The sequence below is a fragment of the Mirounga angustirostris genome, unplaced genomic scaffold (genome assembly GCF_029215605.1).
Source record: "Mirounga angustirostris isolate CCGP_5_RB_7025 unplaced genomic scaffold, mMirAng1.0.hap1 SCAF_5, whole genome shotgun sequence".
Taxonomy (NCBI): Eukaryota; Metazoa; Chordata; class Mammalia; order Carnivora; family Phocidae; genus Mirounga; species Mirounga angustirostris.
This window is the reverse complement of record NW_026991713.1, coordinates 72,226,236-72,246,027: the sequence shown is the minus strand read 5'-3', so window position 1 is coordinate 72,246,027 and position 19,792 is coordinate 72,226,236. Positions and strand designations below refer to the sequence as shown.

At 37.5% G+C, this 19,792-nt stretch overlaps 1 protein-coding gene and 1 long non-coding RNA gene across 3 annotated transcripts in view; one reads left to right on the top strand and one right to left on the bottom strand.

Annotated features, from left to right (window-relative positions):
* The window catches only part of SLC2A13 (solute carrier family 2 member 13), a 384,555-nt gene that overhangs the window by 4,537 nt on the left and 360,226 nt on the right, over nucleotides 1-19,792 (bottom strand). The window contains exon 11 of one of the 2 annotated variants that reach the window (XM_064591395.1): nucleotides 17,333-17,399. The exons of the other annotated variant lie outside the window; for it this stretch is intronic. Coding sequence (XP_064447465.1) covers nucleotides 17,372-17,399 — 28 coding nt within the window. The 3' untranslated portion in view covers nucleotides 17,333-17,371. The remainder of the gene's footprint in view (nucleotides 1-17,332; nucleotides 17,400-19,792) is intronic. 2 annotated transcript variants of the gene reach the window in all.
* On the top strand, nucleotides 1,331-14,387 carry LOC123843844 (uncharacterized). Its single transcript, XR_006790651.3, has 3 exons — nucleotides 1,331-2,094; nucleotides 2,373-2,466; nucleotides 14,304-14,387. It is a non-coding gene; the product is annotated as an uncharacterized LOC123843844 (long non-coding RNA).

Sequence of the window (19,792 nt, the reverse complement as noted above, 5' to 3'; positions counted from 1 at the left end):
CTGCTTCTCCCTCTGCCCCTCCCCCCTCTCATGTGCTCTCTCTCTCATTCTCTCTGTCTCAAATAAATAAATAAAATCTTAAAAAAAATAAAATAAAAAAAATAAAAAAATAATTATTTTGGCTTTATATGCATTTCCATTTAACATTTGGTCTCAGTTCGTCAATTCTACAAAAAAAATCTAGTTATATTTTGATAGGGATTGTGTTGAATCTGTTACTAATTTGGGAAAAATTGACATCTTAATAATCTTGAGTTTTGCAATTAATGAATATGTTATATCCACTTATTTAGGTTTTAATTTTTTCTACCAATCTTTTGTCTAGACTGCAGCTTCATGAGCAAAATAAATGTTGTTTTAAGCCACTGAGTTTTGGGGTTTGTTGCCCAATAGTAGATAATCAGAGCACATTTTAGTACCTGGAAGTGAGGTGCTGCCACAACAAAAACCTAAAACATAGCTCTGGGATGGAGTGGCAGGCTGAAGCTGGGAGGATCTTGAGAAAATGGTTAAAGTGTAGTAGCCTTTGAAGAGACTGTTAGTGGTAACCTTATGTTAGTGGTTCATCAGTGAGGACTGAAAGGAAATTGAGGATAATGTTATTGAAAGTTGGAATAATGGGACGTTTATTATGTAATGAAGCAACACTGTCACCTGTAGGAATGCAGAAAATAGAACTAATGAGGAAATAGAGCTACAAAATTAAGGAGATTTCAAAGTGTTATAGTGACTTCTAGCTGCCTGTAGTAAAATGCAAGATGAGAGTGTTAAGTGAAAGAAATACTTTGTATATAATGAAATTAGGACTTGCTGGAATCAAAAATAAGACTTTTTTATTCCAGTTTCTTCAGATGGCATACAATGCTAAAATTATGAAAAGGCTTTTGAACAAAGGTCAGTTGCAGGACAATATCAGGAATATAGGGAATAAAGATGATGACAAAGGTGTTATTGTACAACTCTTTCAAGGACTTCAGAAAGATTTGCGGTAGTATCTCAAACAGATAAACACCTTTAAGGATCTTAAAGGACATGAACTGCACATTGTTTCTATTCAACAACTTGGCTTTTAAGAACATCAAGGACAGGAAGCCAAAGATAATGACTTACCTTTTTTTAAGATTATTTGAGAGAAAGCGTTCAGTGGCGAGGGGCACAGGGAGAGGGAGAGCAAGAATCTTAAGCAGGCTCCACGCCCAGCCCAGAGCCCGATGTGGGGCTTGATCTCATGACCCTGAGATATGACCTGAGCCAAAATCAAGAGTTGGATGCTCAACTGACTGTGCCACCCCAGTGCCCTGAGAATGACTTATCTTGATGAATTTTGTGGATGTAGCTTTTTTTCTAATAGGGTGAACCCCAGTACTATTCATAAGAGACCTACAAAGTTTTATTTTTTTGTTTTTTTAAAAGATTTATTTATTTTAGAGAGAGAGAAGCAGACTCCCCTCTGAGCACTGCGCCTGATGCGGGGCTCGATCCCATGACCCTGAGATCATGACCTGAGCTGAAACCAAGAGTTGGATGCTTAACTGTGTCACCCAGACACCCCTAAGAGACCTGCAAAGTTTTAAGAGAAGTGTACTTGCAGAAACACTGCCTGCTTGGACTAAAAGGGACAGAGACAGTACAACGTAAAAGACGCATCTGGACTTCCAAAGTACTACTTGTAGGAAGTAGGCTGATGAAACTACTTAGCTGCAAACATAAGCAGTTTTTTTATGGAAAATGATGATGAAGGGGGTTGAACCATGAGCTCAGAGGGTAGAGTTAAGATATATAGACATGCTGTGCTGCATCAAGGGACTATCAGTATATGCCTGACTGGATTTCAGAATTGTTACTGGCTGGTAACTCTTGTTACCTCTATTTCACCCCTTTTCAATAGAAAAGTCTATAAAAATTACCTTATGCCTCTTATACCATTGTATTTTGATGTGCAGAGGATATATAACTTATCTCTGTAGTTTCCCAGGTCTTCAGATTGAGAATAGTTATACTTGGGGAGCTGTGCTTGATAAATAGTATCTGGAGAGTGTCATACACACTTGGATGAGATTCTGGACTTTGAACTTATGTCTGGTGCCATAACAGGTGAGACTTTTGCCTGGGGGGAGGGTTGTCTTGGGATGTGGAGTCTATAATTTGCATGCAGAAAGAATATAAGTAATTCAAGGCCAGAGGATATGTTTGCACTTTGACTCCCCTTCCACAAACAGTGGGGTCTTATTACTCTCCTCTTAATATGAGTGAGCCTTGATGACTTATTTCTAACAAACAATGAGATAGAAGTGATGCTGCATGACTTCCAGGATTATATCACAAAAAGTAATATAGTTTCCAGCTGGTGCTCTCTTTTTTCCCTCTTTCAGGACACATACCTCTACTGCCCTGAACTGCTATTTAAGAAGTCTGGCTGCTACTAAACCTCCATGCTGGAGAGACCATGTGGAAAGACCATATAGAGTAAGCTGCCTGAGGAGCCCCAGTCTTTTGGGTCTTCTCAGCCTGGACACCAGATGTGTGAGCAAATGAACTATCCCTCTGCTTTTAAGCAGCCCCAGCCAAGAGTGTATAGAGATAAGCCGTCCCTGCTAGCCATGCTTATGCTGCATATTTGTGATCAAAGTATGTTGTTTCAAGCTAATAAAAATTTGGAGGTGATTTGTTACATAGCATTAGGTAACTGAGATAGTTCATGTTTACAGGTCTTACTCTCCTCACTGCTACATTTACTGATGAGAGCTAGAACCCTGTTTTGCAATATATTTTTTAAATGTATATGTCCTAAAATAGTGCTTTTCATACAACGGGCACTCAGTAAATCCAGTTGGTTCTGTAAAATGGATTGAAGCAGAACCAGACCACATGTAGCTAGCTCTCATTCTAGCATTATAGCTGTTATCACCTCACATTTCTCCTTTAAACCTTTGTTCTTGTTGCTTTGTTTACCTTACTTTCTGACTTCGGCTCTAGTTCATAACTTTTATATCTCTTTCACTTCATCTTGGTTTTTATTCCTTAACCTAACTTTTGCCTTATGACCTGATAATGATAATAACTACTAAAATGTACTAACCTATATATAAATTTTATAGCTCAAGAGCCAGTGTATCCCTTGGAAATAGTGCCTAGTACATTTATATAAAACAATTAGCAATCATTTGTGGATTGACCTTACCTATGTGAAAGACACTGAAGTAATTTATATACACTACCTTTTTTAATCCTCACAACAACATTATGAAGATTATCCCCATTTTATAGATAAGGAAATTGAACTTTAAATTTGTGAAGTGACTTTCCCAGGTCATCCAGTCAGTGGTAGAGACAAGATTCAAATCATCTAACTCTAAAGCCTATGCTTAATGACTATGCTTTACCTCATTTTGATGTTAACATAGGTTTCTAGTTGTTGATCATGGACTTTGCCCACACCCTTTATTTGGTTTGCAATTTAGCCTTGCCTACTCCAGAACTGATGTCCTATTTGCCTCTGATTTGTATGTTGCTACATTCCATCCTGTAGTGCATTTTTGGGGGTCCATGGAAAGAATCTACCATTTAAAAATATAATTATGTACACACAAAAAATCAGAACCAAGACCTATTTCAGTAATATGGAGAATAACTCTGCTTTTTTTTTTAATAGAAAATATGTAAAACCTAATATTCACTGAAGCCATTGAACTATTTCCATGCTTGAAAAAATAGAACCTGTAAGAATGAATGGGTAAGACTAATGACAGTTCTTTCTGATGTTAGATTTCAGTTTTAGAATTAGACATTTTAAACCTCGCTCATATACCAGTACTTTTTTTTTTTCCTCTTAGGGTGAAATCATTTGCTCACATGGCAAAGTCTAGTTTTCTGTTGCATATTGGCATAATAGTTAACTCTTTTGGCTGCTATTGGTCATTGGGTTCTCAGCCAAATTATTTGGTTCTCACTAATACTTTGGTGTCATTGAATATGTTGTATGTGAACCATATTTGCCTCTTATTTGTTGCTTTAAGGATTTTTATTGAAATGTAATTTATGAGTTAGAGAAAAGGTGAAATATAAAAATTGAGAGTGATTAACAAGGTAGACCAAAAGAGAATTTAGCAACATTTGAAAAATCAAAGTACAATGAAGTGCAAAGATATCTTTTTCCTGTCATAACTTAATTGCAGTTGACTCTTGAACAACACAGGTGTTAGTGGTGCCAATCCTCGTTTAGTCAAAAAGCCACATATAACTTTTGACTCCCCTAAAAACTTAATTACTAAGAGCCTACTATTGCGGCCTTACTGATAACATGAATAGTCAATTAACACATTTTTTGTATGTTATATGCATTATATACTGTATTCTTAAGTAAGCTAGAGAAAAAATGTTATTAAGAAAATCATAAGGAAGAGGAAAATACATTAATAGTACTATAAAAAATCCAAGTATAGTGGACCCCTGCAGTTCAAACCTTGTGTTGTTCAAGGGTCTACTGCATACTGAAACTTTATTATGTTTGATATTAGTTAATTCCAGTCTGTCTTTAATAGTTGATAATGGGGCACTACTTCATTTTATGTAAGATCAGATCCAAGGATCATGATTTTCCATATCTGTTTTTACTTGGAAATTACTTCATCTGACTTTATATGATGTGACACCCCTCCCAAAAATTGCTAAGTGGCATTTTCCAAATTACTTCATAATGGCTCTAAGTAATGACTTCTTTGTTCAATACCCATGAAGGTAACATATTTCAGTTTATTTCTTAATCTAGAAATCTTTTCTGAATTTCACTGTAAAATGTAGAATAGTTTTTGCCATGTTGTATACAATGCCTAGAATAAAGTGTATCTTACAATAGGTACTTATTAAATTTTTGTTGAAGGAATGAGACACTTCTCTTGGGTAGATTTGGTCACTCTGCAGTCACTGGAATGACAGAAATGGGGATGTTTTTAAGATGGCCTAGACTTATTTTTATTTACCATCTCATATGGCTCGAACAGGAATTAGGCTCTGTAGCGTTTCACAAGCCATCTAACTAATTCAAGGCCTTATTTAGCCCAAAATTCCTTCTTTGCTATCACACCAGGCCTACTTCCTTCTCAGCTTATTACCATTAATAACAATAACCAGTATGTGTTCTACACAGCATATGTCATCTTTGGCTAATCACCCCATAATATTATTGACTGAAGTGAGCATTTGTAGCCTAAGAGAGAAAATATTGAGTTCCTCCAAATTCTGTGATATTGGAACTCATAAGTAGCAGAAAGAAACTAGACTGTTTAAAGCCAACAGATTCTATTAAACCGTGATTATTAAATGTTCTTTAGTGGCATTAACCTTCATGTTTTTATAACGTGAAATAAAAAGATGACCATTGTAAATGAAATGGCTGATGAAATAATGATGTGGAACTGAGACCCAGAGTTGCAGAGCTGTTTACAACTAACTGTGGGTTTGGGGTAGGGGTGCTATTGTAGAATCACTATAACATGTTGTTTTTTATAGCTATAAGGTCATATTTATCTTTTTTTTCTCCTTTGCAATGTGGTGAGGTCAGTGTTTACAGCCTGTTCCATACAACATTTCCAGACATCTAGTTAAGTTTCAAATGTCACTGGGATGGCTACACATATTTTTGAACATGCAGCCTTAACACATTAAAAAATCCTGCAAGGTAAAGAAAGTATATATATTTTCCAGAATTCTTAACCTCTAAGTCCTCCTTTTGCTCTTCATATAAAAATGTAGTTAATTATTTTTAGAGGACTTAAATATGTATGTGCAAAAACCTAGAGGTTATGGGAGATACAAATTAATTGAGATAGCCCTTTTCCCAGTGAGTTTTTCATTTAATACAGGATTAATTCCTTTGTTCATTCATGTGTACTCAGTGTAGGCACTGTGAAAGCAATGACCAGAAGAAAACAAGATAGATTGATCCCTAGTCACATAAATCTCATGGTTTAGTAGGAACTACCATAAAGAGAATACAGAATATCATGATTGAATTATTTATAGAAAGAGAGTTAAAATATATCACTTTTGGCTAGGATGCTCAGGTAAGGCTTTCTGGCAGGTATACTTACAAATATTACAAGTCACTGGGAAATAAATGCTGTCTTCATTTTTGAGCAGAATGGATATAAGAGGGGTAGAAACCAAATGAAATACTGAAGATTGCAAAAATGGTCATGATTCTCTATCCCTCCCTACAGTCACAACTGGTACATTATAATGTTGCATGTTCTTCAGTTAAGAGGTGGAATCTATTTCTCTATCCTTGTAATTTGGGTAGGTGTCGTAAGTTGATTTTGCCTATAAAATCTAGCAGATGTGACTTTGTGTCAGTTCTGAGCCTAGACTCAAGAGGGCTTGCATACTTATGCTTTCTTAAAAGGATGCTCAGCTGTGTTGGAAAATTCTGGGCAAGCCAGCTGAAGGATGAGAGACCACATAGAAGAGCGATGAGCCATCCCAGCTGAGGCCCTCTTGGACAGCTATCACCTCACCCACCCAGTAGCTGACCTCATGCATTAGTGAGCTCAGCAATAACCCAGTAACCACCCATCTGGGCACAGTCTGAATTGTCAGCCCACCAAATTATGAGCTAAATAAATACTTGTGGATGTGAAACCCCTGCATTTTGGGTTGTATTTTACATAGCAATAATTAGCTGATGTAGCTTAGTTAATAAGTAAAAGTGCACAGAGGTGGGAGGGTTGGGGTGGCTGGGTTTTAGACATTGGGGAGGGTATGTGCTATGGTGAGCACTGTGAATTGTGTAAGACAGATGAATCACAGACCTGTACCCCTGAAACAAATAATACATTATATGTTAAAAAAAAAAAAAAAGATAGTAGGAAGGGAAAAATGAAGGGGGGGAAGTCAGAGGGGGAGACAAACCATGAGAGACTATGGACTCTGAAAAACAAACTGAGGGTTCTAGAGGGGAGGGGGGGGATGGATTAGCCTGGTGATGGGTATTAAGGAGGGCATGTATTGAATGGAGTACTGGGTATTATATGCAAACAATGAATTATGGAACACTACATCAAAAACTAATAATGTATGGTGACTAACATAATAAAAAAAAAGAAAAAAAGTGCATGTAGGGAAGAATGTTTTAATTACCAAACTCTCAATACCATTTGTACGGTATACATACTTCTGGAAATTTTTTTAGCAAGCCAGTTTTATTTTCTGGGGTGAATTCCTATGGCAAATTTCTTGTGGCAAACATGGAGTTTGGATTTATAATATGCACGGATTATGTTGCTTTCCAAAAAGTTTGTATCAAATTAATAGGAAACAGCGTGTATCCAGTTTCACAGAAACAGCGTGTTGTAATTTTTTAATATCTTTGCTTATATGTTTTGATTTTGGGGGGGGCACTTTGCTAAGTAAAAGTGATATTAAGGTTTTCTTCAGTTTATATCTTGGTATCACTTACAAGGATAATTTGTGGTCAGAAATAAGAATCACCAGAGGCAATCAGTGAGGCCCTTGCTTTCTATAGTTAAATAATATAGTGAGGAAGAGGGGGTGCCTAGGTGGCTCAGATGGTTAAGCGTCTGCCTTCGGCTCAGGTCATGATCCCAGGGTCCTGGGATCCGGCCCCACATCGGGCCCCACATCGGGCTCCTGACTCAGCGGGGAGTCTGCTTCTTCCTCTCCCTCTGCCTTTCCCACTGCTCATGCTCTCTCTCTCTCTCTCTCTCTCTCTCTGTATCTCTGTGTCTCGAATAGATAAAATCTTTAAAAAAAATAAATTAAAAAAAATAATATAGTGAGGAAGAAAGAATGTGAGATTTAGAGTCCAAGCAACTGTATTTGCTCAGAAAATATAATTTGCCTGATTTTTTTTAGATTATATTTTCTCAACTTTTTTCTTGCTTCCCCAAAACTAAGAGATAATGTTTAAAATTCAGCTATTTTTTGGTAATGAAATGAAAGCCACATGAAGGAAGTCTAATTTGTGTTATCTGAATAAACTGTATTTTTAAAACTAGTGTATCTTGAGTTTGAGTAGTCATTTCATGAACAAAAGTATTCCTTTAAATTCTTAAATATATCTTTAATTTATAGAAAGGATTTCAGGTTTTCTTAACATTTCTATATCTCTGGAAAAAATATTTTCTTATGCCTTTAGAGTTTTTATTAAATTTAAATCTCTCTTATTCTATATTCTAAATGGACTTTGAAATTCTCATGGGTTGATGTCCTTAGCTTACATAGGACGTACCATAATCCTGGGGACATCCAAGCATATCAGTAGAATTCAAGTAGCCTGGTCATCATCTTACCAGGGAATATGATGAGAGTGTTTTTTGCTGAGGAGAATCAGTATTACTGAGGCTAGAATTTTATTACATGATTAATTTAACAGGGCTTGGGATATGGCTGTATATAGAGGTGGCAGACAGTACAGTGATTATTGTTTTCTTTTTCTGTTTTTAAGATTTTATTTGAGAGAGTGTGGGGGAGGGGAGCAGAGGGAGAGGGACAAGCAGACTCTACACTGATTGTAGCCTGACGTGGGGCTCGATCCCATGACCCTGAGATCATGACCTGAGCTGAAATCAAGAGTCCGACAATGAACTGAACCACCCAGGTGCCCCTAATGTTTTCTGATTTGAGCTAGCTTGATAATTAAATTAATAGGTTAGTTAATTTATTTGTATACAGTGCATATTTTATAATTGCTTATTGATGATAGCAAGGTTATGTTACTATAAACTATTTTTGAGATGTGGCATATTGCTTTTTAAAATTTTACTTAAAAAATTTTTATTCCAGTATAGTTAACATACAGTGTTACATTAGTTTCAGGAATACAATATAGATAATTCAACAATTCTATACATTACCCAGTGCTCATCAAGATAAACATACACTTAATTCCCTTTACCTATTTCGCCTTTCCCCCACCTCCCCTTTGGTAACTATCGGTTTGTTCTCTATAGTTGAGTTTGTTTTTTGGTTTGTCTTGCTGTTATTTCTTAAATTCCACATATGAGTGAAATCATATGATATTTGTCTTTTCCTGACTGATATACTGCACTTAGCATTATACCCTTTAAGTCTGTCCATGTTTTGCAAATGGCAAGATTTCATTCTTTTTTAATGGCTGAATAATATTCCATTATATGTATATACCACTTCTTTATCCATTCATCTATGGATACTTGGGACCCTTGGGCTGCTTCCATAATTTGGCTCTTATAAATAATGCTGTAACAAATATAGGGGTGTATATATCTTTTTGAATTAGTGTTTTATATTTTTTGGTAAGTACCTAGTGGTGCAATAACTGGATCATATGATAATTCTATTTTTAGGTTTTTTTTTGAGGAACCTCCATACTGTTTTCCACAGTGGCGACACCAGTTTGCATTCCTACCCACAGGGTAGGTTCTTTTCTCCACATCCTTGCCAACACTTGTTGTTTTTTGTGTTTTTTATTTTAGCCATTCTGACAGGTGTGAGGTGATGCCTTATTGTGATTTTGATTTGCATTTCCCTGATGATGAATGATGTTGAGCATCTTTTCATGTGTCTGTTGGCCATCTGTATGTCTTCTTTGGAGAAATGCCTGTTTATGTCTTCTGCCCAATTTTAATTGTATTATTTGGTTTTTCTGGTGTTGAGTTGTATAAGTTCTTTATGTATTTTGGATACCAACCCTTTATTGGATTTGTCATTGCAGATGTCTTCTCCCATTCAGTAGATTATTAGTTTTTTAAATTGATTCCTTTGTTGTGCAGAACCTTTTTATTTTGATTAAATCCCAATAGTTTATTTTGCTTTTGTTTCCCTTGCCTCAGGAGATATATCTAGAAAAATGTTGCTTTGGCCAGTGTCATAGAGATTACTACCTGTTCTTTCTTCTACGATTTTTATGGTTTCAGGTCTCACATTCAGGTCTTTAATCTATTTTGAATTTATATTTGTATATGGTGTAAGAAAGTGGTCCAGTTTCATTCTTTTTGCATTTAGCTGTCCAGTTGAACATCATTTTTTGAAGAAAGATTTTTTTTTTTTCTATTGCATATTCTTCCTTCCTTTGTGGAAGATTAATTGACCTTATCGGTATGGGTTTGTTTCTGGGTTCTTTATCCTGTTTCATTGACTTATGTGTCTGTTTTTGTGCCACTACCATACTCTCTTTGGATTACTACAGCTTTGTAGGATAACTTGAAATCTGGAATTGTGATACCTCCAGTTGTATTTTTCTTTTTCAAGACTGCTTTGGCTATTTGGGGTTTTCTGTGGTTCTATACAAATTTTAGGATTGTTGGTTCTAGTTCTATGAAAAATGCTGTTGGTATTTTGATAGGAATTGCATTAAATCTGTAGATTGCTTTGGGTAGTATGGACATTTTAACAATTTTTGTTCTTCTAATCCATGAGTGTGGAGTATCTTTCCATGTTTGTATTGTCTTCAGTTTCTTTGGTTTTATAGTTTTCAGAGTACAGGTCTTTCACCCCTTGAGTTAAGTTTATTCCTTGGTGTTTTATTATTTTTGGTGTAACTGTAAGTGGGATTGTTTTCTTCATTTCTCTTTCAGCTGCTTCATTATTAGTGTATAGAAATGCAATAGATTGGGATGCCTCGGTGGCTCAGTCATTTAAGTGTCTGCCTTTGGCTCAGGTCATGATCCCAGGGTCCTGGGATCGAGTCATACATTGGGCTCCTTGCTCAGTGGGGAGCCTGCTTCTCCCTTTGCCTGCCACTTCCCTTGCTTATGCATGCACGTGCTCTTGCTCACTCTCTGACAAATACATAAATAAAATATTTATTTTATTTTAAACCCTCCTGGTTTCATTGATCTGTTTTATTGTTTTTTAAGTATCTGTTTTATTTCTGCTCTAATCTTTATTTTTGCCTTCCTTCTACTGGTTTTGGCTTTTTTGTTCTTTTTCTAACTCCTTTAGGGATATGGTTAGGTTCTTGGAGATTTTTCTTCTTGAAGTCACCTGTACTGCTATAAACTTCCTTCATACAGCTTTTGCTGCATCCCAAAGATTTGGACTGTTGTTTTTTCATTTTCATTTGTCTCCATATATTTTTTTGATCTCCTGATTTTTTGGTTAATCCATTCATTGTTTAGTAGCATGTTATTTAACCTCCATGATTTTTTGTTGTGGTTGATTTTTATTTTCATAGTGTTGTGGTTAGATAAGATGCATGGTATGATTTCGATCTCTTTGAATTTGTTGAGACTTCATTTGTGGCCTAATATGGGATCTCTTAAGGAGAATGTTCCATGTGCACTTGAAAAGAATATATATTCTGCTGTCTTAGGATGGAATGTCCTGAATATATGTTAGATACATCTGTTCCAGTGTGTCATTCAAAGCCACTGTTTCCTTGTATTTCCATTTAGATGATCTTTCCATTGATGTAAGTGGGGTGTTAAAGTCCCTCCTATTATTGTATTACTATCAGTTACTTCCCTTTTGTTTGTTATTAACTGCTTTATGTATTTGGGTGCTCCCATGTTTGGTGCATAAATATTTATAATTGTTATATCTTCTTGTTGGACTATCCCCTGTCCTTCTTTGTATCTTATTGTTACAGTCTTTGGTTTAAAGTCTTTATCTGGTATAAGTATTGCTACTTGGTCCTTTTTCACATCTGTTTGCATGTTAAATTCTTCTCCATTCCTTCACTTTCAATCTGCATATGTTTCTAGGTCTAAAAGGAGACTTTTGTAGGCAGCATGTAGATGGGTCTTGCTTTTTTATCCATTCCATCACCCTATGTCTTTTGATTGGAGTTTTTTTCTTTTTTTCTAAAGATTTTATTTATTTATACATGAGAGACAGAGAGAGAGAGAGAGAGGCAGAGGGAGAAGCAGGCTCCCAAGGAGCAGGGAGCCCGATGTGGGACTCGATCCCAGCACCCTGGGATCATGACCTGAGCCGAAGGCAGACGCTTAACCATCTGAGCCACCCAGGGGCCCTGGAGTGTTTTTTTCTTTTAGCACTTTGAATATATCATGCTATTGCCTTCAGGCCTGTGAAGTTTCTGCTGAAATATTAGCTGATAACTTTATGGGATTTCCCTTGCAAGCAACTATTTTCTCTGCTTTTAAAATTCTTTCTTTATCACTACTTTTTACCATTTTAATTACTGTGTGTCTTGGTGTGGACCTCCTTGTGTTGGTTTTGTTGGGGACTCTCTGTGCCTCCTGGATCTGGATTTCTGTTTCCTTCCCCAGATTTGGGAAGTTTTCAGCTATTTCTTCAAATAAATTTTCTTCCCCCTTTTCTCTCTTTTCTCCTTCTGACGTCCCTGTAATGAGAATGTTATTATGCTTGATCGTGTCTCTGAGTTCCCTAAGTCTGTTTTCATTTTGTATCATTTTTTTCCCTCTCACCTATTCAGTTGGGTTGCTTTCATTAGTCTGCCCTCCAGGTCGCTGATCTGTTTTTCTACTTTCTCAAGTCTATTCCTCTTTAGTGTATTTTTAATTTCATTTGTTGATTTCTTCATCTCTGATTGTTTCTTTTTTGTTTTCTGTCTTGTTGTAAAGAGTCTCACTGATGTCCTCTGCTCATCTCAAGTCCAGTGAGTATCTTTATGATCATTATTTTAAATACTCTATCAGGCATATTATTTACCTATGTTTTGTTTAGGTGTCTTGCTGTGCTTTTGTCCTCTTCTTTCATTTGGGACATATTGCTGTGTCTCCTCATTTTATCTAAGTATCCTTGTCTGTTTCTGTGTTTTAGGAAAGTCAGCTATGTCTCCTGCTCTTGAAAGTAGTGGCCTTATGAAGAGGTCTTGTACTGCCCTGTCATGCAGTGTCTCCGGTTCATTAGAACCTGGCACCTCAGGGGTGTCTCCCATATGTGTTGTGCGTGCCCTGCTGTTGTGGCTGAGCTGATGTTGCCTTCAGTTGAGTCATCTGTAGCTGCTCTCTTTGCTTATTGTGGGAAGTGTTTGGTTCCTGTGCTGTTAGTGGGCCAGTCTGGGCCCCCTTGGGCTTGAGTTGTGTCAGACCAGGTGTTTGCCATGGATGCAGTAGCACCGAACTGCAGGGCTCTTTCTGTTTTGTCCCCTGAGAGGCTTTTGTTGGTGGCTTGAGCTTGTAGTCAGACTAGTTGTCTGCCCCCAGCTCTGCTGGAGCCACAGTCTGACTGGTGTGTGTAGTTCTCCTTCCCTCTCTCTGGGGCAGGAGTCACTCTGGAGTGGTACTGGCCCCTGTTGGGGCTGCTTGCACACTGCCAGGCTTGTGGCATTGCTTTAGGTGGATCAGGCCAAGAGTGTATTAAAGGGGGCGGATCCACACAAGCTGTCAGCAAGGTTTATGCTGGTCTGCTGTGGAAGGAGATCTGGAGGGGGCATGTCTGCAGGAGAATGCAGGGTGGGGCTCATTTTTACCAAGTTAGTTAGTTAGTGTTGGTAGGGTGGGAGGCAGGGGAGGGAAGTGGCTCATTTGTTGTCTGTTCTCCCTCCCCCTGCTTCCAAGTCTCCCAAGGATCCCTGCACCTACAGTGCGTGCTCTGAAATTAGCAAACAGATCTCCGTCCTGTATACCCCAGGGGATTTTCAAGCTGCTGCTTCTATGCCGTATCTCTGTGGGGCTGTTGTTGTACTGTCTCCTTAAGAACAGGGACTCAGTTTCCTCTTGCCCTCCCAGCTCTCCCTGAGCTGAGCCCACTGATTTTTAAAGTTCCAGGTTTTAAGTCCTGCTGGTTTTAAGAACTCACTCTTCAGCCCCTCTGGTTTTCGAGCCAAATGTTATGGGGATTCTTCTTTCCCCTGTGGAATCCCTGATGTGAGTCTGTTTCACTCCTTCTGCACCTGTGGTGTCCCTCCCTCCATTGGACAGTGTGGAGGTTCCCTTTAGCTCTGGACTGTATCTTTGTCCTTACTACCCTCTTTGATGTGGCCTCTTCTCTTTATTTAGTTGTGGAGAGTTCTGTCAGTCTTCATGTTGTTTTCTGGGATATTTACACTGATGTGAGTGTTATCTGGTTGTATCTGTGGGATGAGGTGAGCTTAGGATCCTCCTATTCGACCATCTTCCCCAGAAGTCTGGATGCCTTTTTTAGAAAGGCCAGTTTGTCAGGTTCCTCTCTACAGTTAAACACCTTTCCCCCCCCATTTATGGAGGGAGGAAGAGGTCATGTAACTGCCAGTTATACATGTTATGTTTATTAAGTATGTTGATAAATGAACTCTACTGTCTAGCAACTTGAAGGCTTTCCTGTTGGCACTTGTAGGTTCCTTGAGACTTCTGATTAAACCTTAGAAATAAGGGTAATTTGTTTATTTTTGGTTTCTAAAGGTACAGCTGCCTTGGAGCTCTGGGACTTGCTCGTGGTGAACACCTCTGACAAGACTTCAGTGTCTTCTGGTCACTTGCCCAGTTATTCCTTCTGGTAGGAAAAGGGCTTCTTAAAGCACATAGAAAGGTATTGTGTCTACCTCATCTGGAGTTTTTAAAATTGTATTTTACGAAGTTGAGGAAGCTTACTAGGTTTCCAGTCCTGTATGTAAGGGGCTTGGAAGGTCATACTCCATCCTGACAAGTAAAAAGGTGAACAAATTGAAAATAAACAACTCTTGAAAAGTGCGGTCACAGGGCAAATCACTGCCCCCACAATTGGAGAAGACATGGAGAATCACAACTTGCCTAAGCAGAAAGTCAAGAGCAGAAACATTTATGGGAACCAGTGTCAAGGTAGGAAACCTAAACTAATTGATGGATTGCTGGAGGCTCAATGTAGACAAGTCTGAGAGCCAAAAATTTCAGAAGGGTGTAGTCATAGTGAGGCTTCCTTACACTTTTTTGAGTTTTATTTCTAAGAGCTCTACCAGGTTCTAACAGTGAAGATTGGAGAAAAATTCTCTGAGGCGCCTGGCAGGAGGAGGGGAAAAGGAATCAATTGTAAATAGGCCATAGCAAGCTATTCTTTTTTTTTTTTTTTTAAGATTTATCAGAGAGAGGGAGAGAGACAGAGCACAAGCAGGAGAAGCAGCAGGCAGAGGGAGAGGCGGGATCCCTGCTGAGCAAGGAGCCCAATGCAGGACTTGATCCTAGGAGCCTGGGATCATGACCTGAGCCGAAGACAGACGCCCAACTGACTGAGCTACCCAGGTGTCCCACAAACTATTCTTAACAAGGCCTGCCCTCAAGAGAAAGTATGTTACCAGAGCCTAACTTGGTTGGGCTTTATCAGAGTCTAATTGACCTGGGGGAAAGGAACTACCTAACTCCAGCTCCTTCTAGCCATCCTGGCCCACCAAAGGGGAAGAAAAAACTGAAAGTTTTTTGTGAAGTTTATATCCCAGGGGCACAGGCTCATTAAGACTGAGATCTACTGATAGGATTATGGAACAATTCCTCTTCTCCCACACCTTACCACTACATCACTAAAGGCCTATTTATTGGCCTATTTACCTTTTACCTACTATATCATGTCCAGGTTTCAACAAAAAATTACAAAGTATACTAAAAGGAAAAAAAAAACAATTTGAGGAGACAGCAAACATCAGAACCAGATTCAGATATAGTAAGGATGTTGAAATTATCAGATTGAGACTTCAAACAACTATGACCAATATATTAAAGATTCTAATGGGGGTGCTTGGGTGGCTCAGTCGGTTCGTCTGCCTTCAGCTCAGGTCATGATCCCAGGGCCTGGGATTGAGCCCCGCATCGGAGCCTGCTTCTCTCTCTCCCTCTGCCTGCTGCTTCCCCTGCTTGTGCTCTCTCTCTCTGTCAAATAAATAAATAAATAAATAATTTTTTTAAAAAGACTCTAATGGAAAAAATAGGCAACATGAAAGAGCAGATGGGTAATGTAAGCAGAGAGATGGAAATTCTAAGAATAAAACATGCTAGAGATAAACATTGTAACAGTAACAAACATGCCTTTGATGGATTCATTAGTAGACCAGACATAGCTCAGGAAATAATCTCTGAACTTGCTATGTCAGTGGAAACTCTTAAAACTAAAAAGCAAAGAGAAAAAAGATTTTAAAAAATTGCATAGACTATCCAAGAACTGTGGGATGAGTACAAAAGTTATAAGGGGAATACTAGAATGGTAAGAAAGAGGAATAGAAGAAATACTGCAAATCATAAGGACTGAGAATTTCCCCAAATTGATGTCCGATAACAAACCCAGGATCTAGGAAGCTCACATAAATGCCAAAAAACCCCACTAAAACCAAAACCACCACCACAACAAAAAAAACCCACAACTACACCCAGGCATGGCATATTCAAACTGTGGAAAATGAAAGATGGAAAAAATCTTGAAGCTGGAGGAAAAAAAAGACACCCTACTTAAAGAGCAAAGATGGGTATTACATCTGACTTCTTAAAAACCCAAGTAAGCAACAAGAGAGTGGAGTGAAATATTTGAAATGTTGAGAGAAAAAACCCACCACCCTTGAATTCTGGAGCCTGCAAAATTATCCTTCTAAAGTGATAAAAGACTCTTCTCAGACAAAAATTGAGGGAATTTGTTGCCAGTTAGACCTGTGCAAGCAATGTTAAAACAAGAAAAGTTCTTCAGAGATAAAGTGATACAGGTCAGAAACTTGGATCTGCATAAAGAAAAGAAGAGCATTAGAGAAGAAATGAGTGTATAGGAAAAGCTTTTATTTTCCTATTCTTACTTGATTGAACAGATAAGTTTGTTTAAAATGATAGCAAACGCAACAGTGTGTGCAATGTATAGCTTATGTACAAGTGAAATTAATGACACCAGTGACATAAGGGACAGAATTAGGAATATCTGACTCTTCTGTGAAAGAGTATACTATTATTTGAAAGTGGTCTTGAATTAGTTATATATGTACATTGCAGACTCTAGGGCAACCACTAAAAAAGGGAAAAAAGTATAGTTGATATGCTAAGAGGAATGGAATCATATAATATGCTTAGTGATAACCACAAAAAATGGAAAAAGTAGAAAACAAAAATAGGAATAGAGAACAAAGACAACAAATAGAAAACAGTAACAGATAGGGTAGATATTTCATCACCCTAAATGTTAGTGGTCTAAATATACCAATAAAAAACAAATTGTCAGTGGATCAAAAACAAGACCCAACCATATGTTATCTTTAAGAAACTCACTTTCAATATAAAGGCACATGCAGATTAAAAGTAAAGGGATGGAGAAAGATATACCATGCTAACATTAATCAAAAGAAAGTTGGAATAGTTAAATTAATTTCAGACAAAGCAGACTTCAGAGCAAGGAAGCTTATTAGGATTCTGTGGGTTAATTTGTAAATTTGGGCATATTTTGGAAATTACTGATCATTTTAGACTTTAAATTCCGACCTTTTCACATTTACCTCTAAATGTTATTGTCAGTTTTATCCAGTAGTTATGTTTTAGTTTCTAAGTCCATAACCAGTGACCCTGCAGGAAAAAAAAGTACAAATATTTTCAGGTAGAGACAGTTATAAAATTTTCCATGATAAAGTTCATTGTAAAAAAGGAAATTACTAGTACTTGTTAAAAATGACTTTGGCACAAACTGACCTTTCTGTTCTACTTAAGTTACTTCCTGTGACTCAATTATTTCTTCATCCATACAATAAGGGTAATAATGCTACTTTTGATACAGGGTTTCCTGAAGATAAAATAATGTGTATAAAGTATATAGCATATAAGTGTGTTTTTATTCTATAAAAAAATGTAGAAATAGAATATTATAAAAGATGCAAATTTCACCCCAACCTTGCTATCCTATTTAGATATTCTCCTCCTCTAATAGGAATAAGAAACCAAACTTATCATCCAGATGTGTTTATGTGAATATACATGTCTTCATATAGCATATGGAATTGGCTGTTTGATTAAAACAGCTTTGCTATACAGAGATTGATTTATGAAACATGCTGATATTGGCCTGGTAATATGGTATTATTTTAATCATTTTTTTCCAGCCCAGTTAAAACTTCCCACTACTCCTTTGTAGGCCACAGGAGCACCTGAGATGCATGCATCCATTTATTCTTTAAATATTTAGTGAGCACATACTATATGCTAGGCACTGTATGAGGTGGAGAGTCAGTAGTGAATAGTGCAAATTCCCCGCTTTCATGCAGTGTATATTCTCATGGGAGAAACAGATAAGAACTAAAAAATAATTTTCAAATAGTGATAAATACTAGGAAGAAAATAAAACAAGTTTACATGATATTGGGGAGGAAAGGAGTGATTAAATTGAATAGTCAAGACAGGCTCTCAGAGGAGATGATTTTGAGCTGAAACCTGAATGACAAGAAGGAATGAGACACAAAGAATAGGGCAACAAGCATGCCAGGCAGATGTAACACCACATGCTAAGCCTCTGGGTGGAAATGACTTAGCTTTATGAATCCCTAAGTAACTTGCATATAAATCCACTTAGTTTATTATTCACTAGATGAGCTCACCATTTGAAAGAAAATGCAGCGGATTCCTTTTTAATGTGATGATTTAAAAAATTGTGTGTAGTGGTTCAACTATTGTGTGCTTAAGAATCATCTGGAGAGTTTAAGATACAGTTCCCTGATCTAAAAAAGCTGAACTTGTGAAAACAGTAGAATGGTGGTTACCAGAGACTGGGGGGTGGGGTGTGGGGATTGGGGAGATGTTGTTTAGGGGTACAGATTTGAAACTAGTAGACAAGTCCTGGAAAGCTAATGCACAGCATAGAGATTATAGACCATAGTATTGTATTAATAAACTTTAGAGTAGCTAAGAGACCGTATTGTTACCACAAAAAAGAAAGGATAATTATGTGATGTGGTAGAGGTATTAGCTAACACTATGGTGGTAAACATTTTGCAATATGTGCATCAAAGCAATGCATTGTATACCTTATACAGTGTTATATGTCAATTATATTTCAATTAAAAATATAGTTTCCTGGATTATATCCCCAGATATTCTGATTCAGTAGGTCAGGTGAGGCCCATAGATTTGCATTTGTAACAACTCACAGATGATGCCAGGGCTTCTAGTTTGAGGACCATGCTTTGAGAACCACTGTTCTAACAAATCTGTTTTGGGTTTAGTACTCATTTGCTAGAAGTGAACCATGTCAGTATCTTCTTTCATGTAAAAAATTAATTTGCTCTGCAGGCTGCTCATCATGCAGTTTTTGTAAATGTGGTGGAAAAGCGTATGAAATATCAAAGGTAAAAATAGTATCAATGTTTCAGGTTGAATTCATAGCATTTATAATAGCTTAATTTCAATATAGCCACTTAGTGAAGGGTTAATGTCATTTTTCATTTGGAGAGAATTTTTTTTTAAAGATTTATTTGAGAGAGAGCGCATGAGCACACGAGTATGGGGAGGGAGGGAATCTTCAAGCAGACTCCCAGCTGAGTGCAGAGCCTGATGTGGGCTCCATCTTATACGACCCATGAGATCAAGACTTGAGCCAAAATCAAGAGTTGGATGTTCAAATGACTGAGCCACCCAGATGCTGCCCCCCTTTTCCCCTTTTTAGAGCATTTGGAGAGAATTTCGAAAATTATTTTTTTAAATGCTAAAAGGAATTTAAATGATAGGTTACCAAGAGATATTCTAAAATTATTTTTGTTTCTTGACTCAGAGATCACACACAGAGAAACTGTGTACTAAATCCTGTTAATCTGGAGATTGTGAGAAGGTTGTGCTTTTCATTAACTGTGCCATTCAGGAGGATGCTCAAGGGAAAGAGGTGGAGAAGGGAAGAGGAACATCAGGCTAGTCAGCCATATCAGCGCAAACCATTCTGGTCAGCAGGAGCTTGGCTGCTGCCGTCATACACCCTG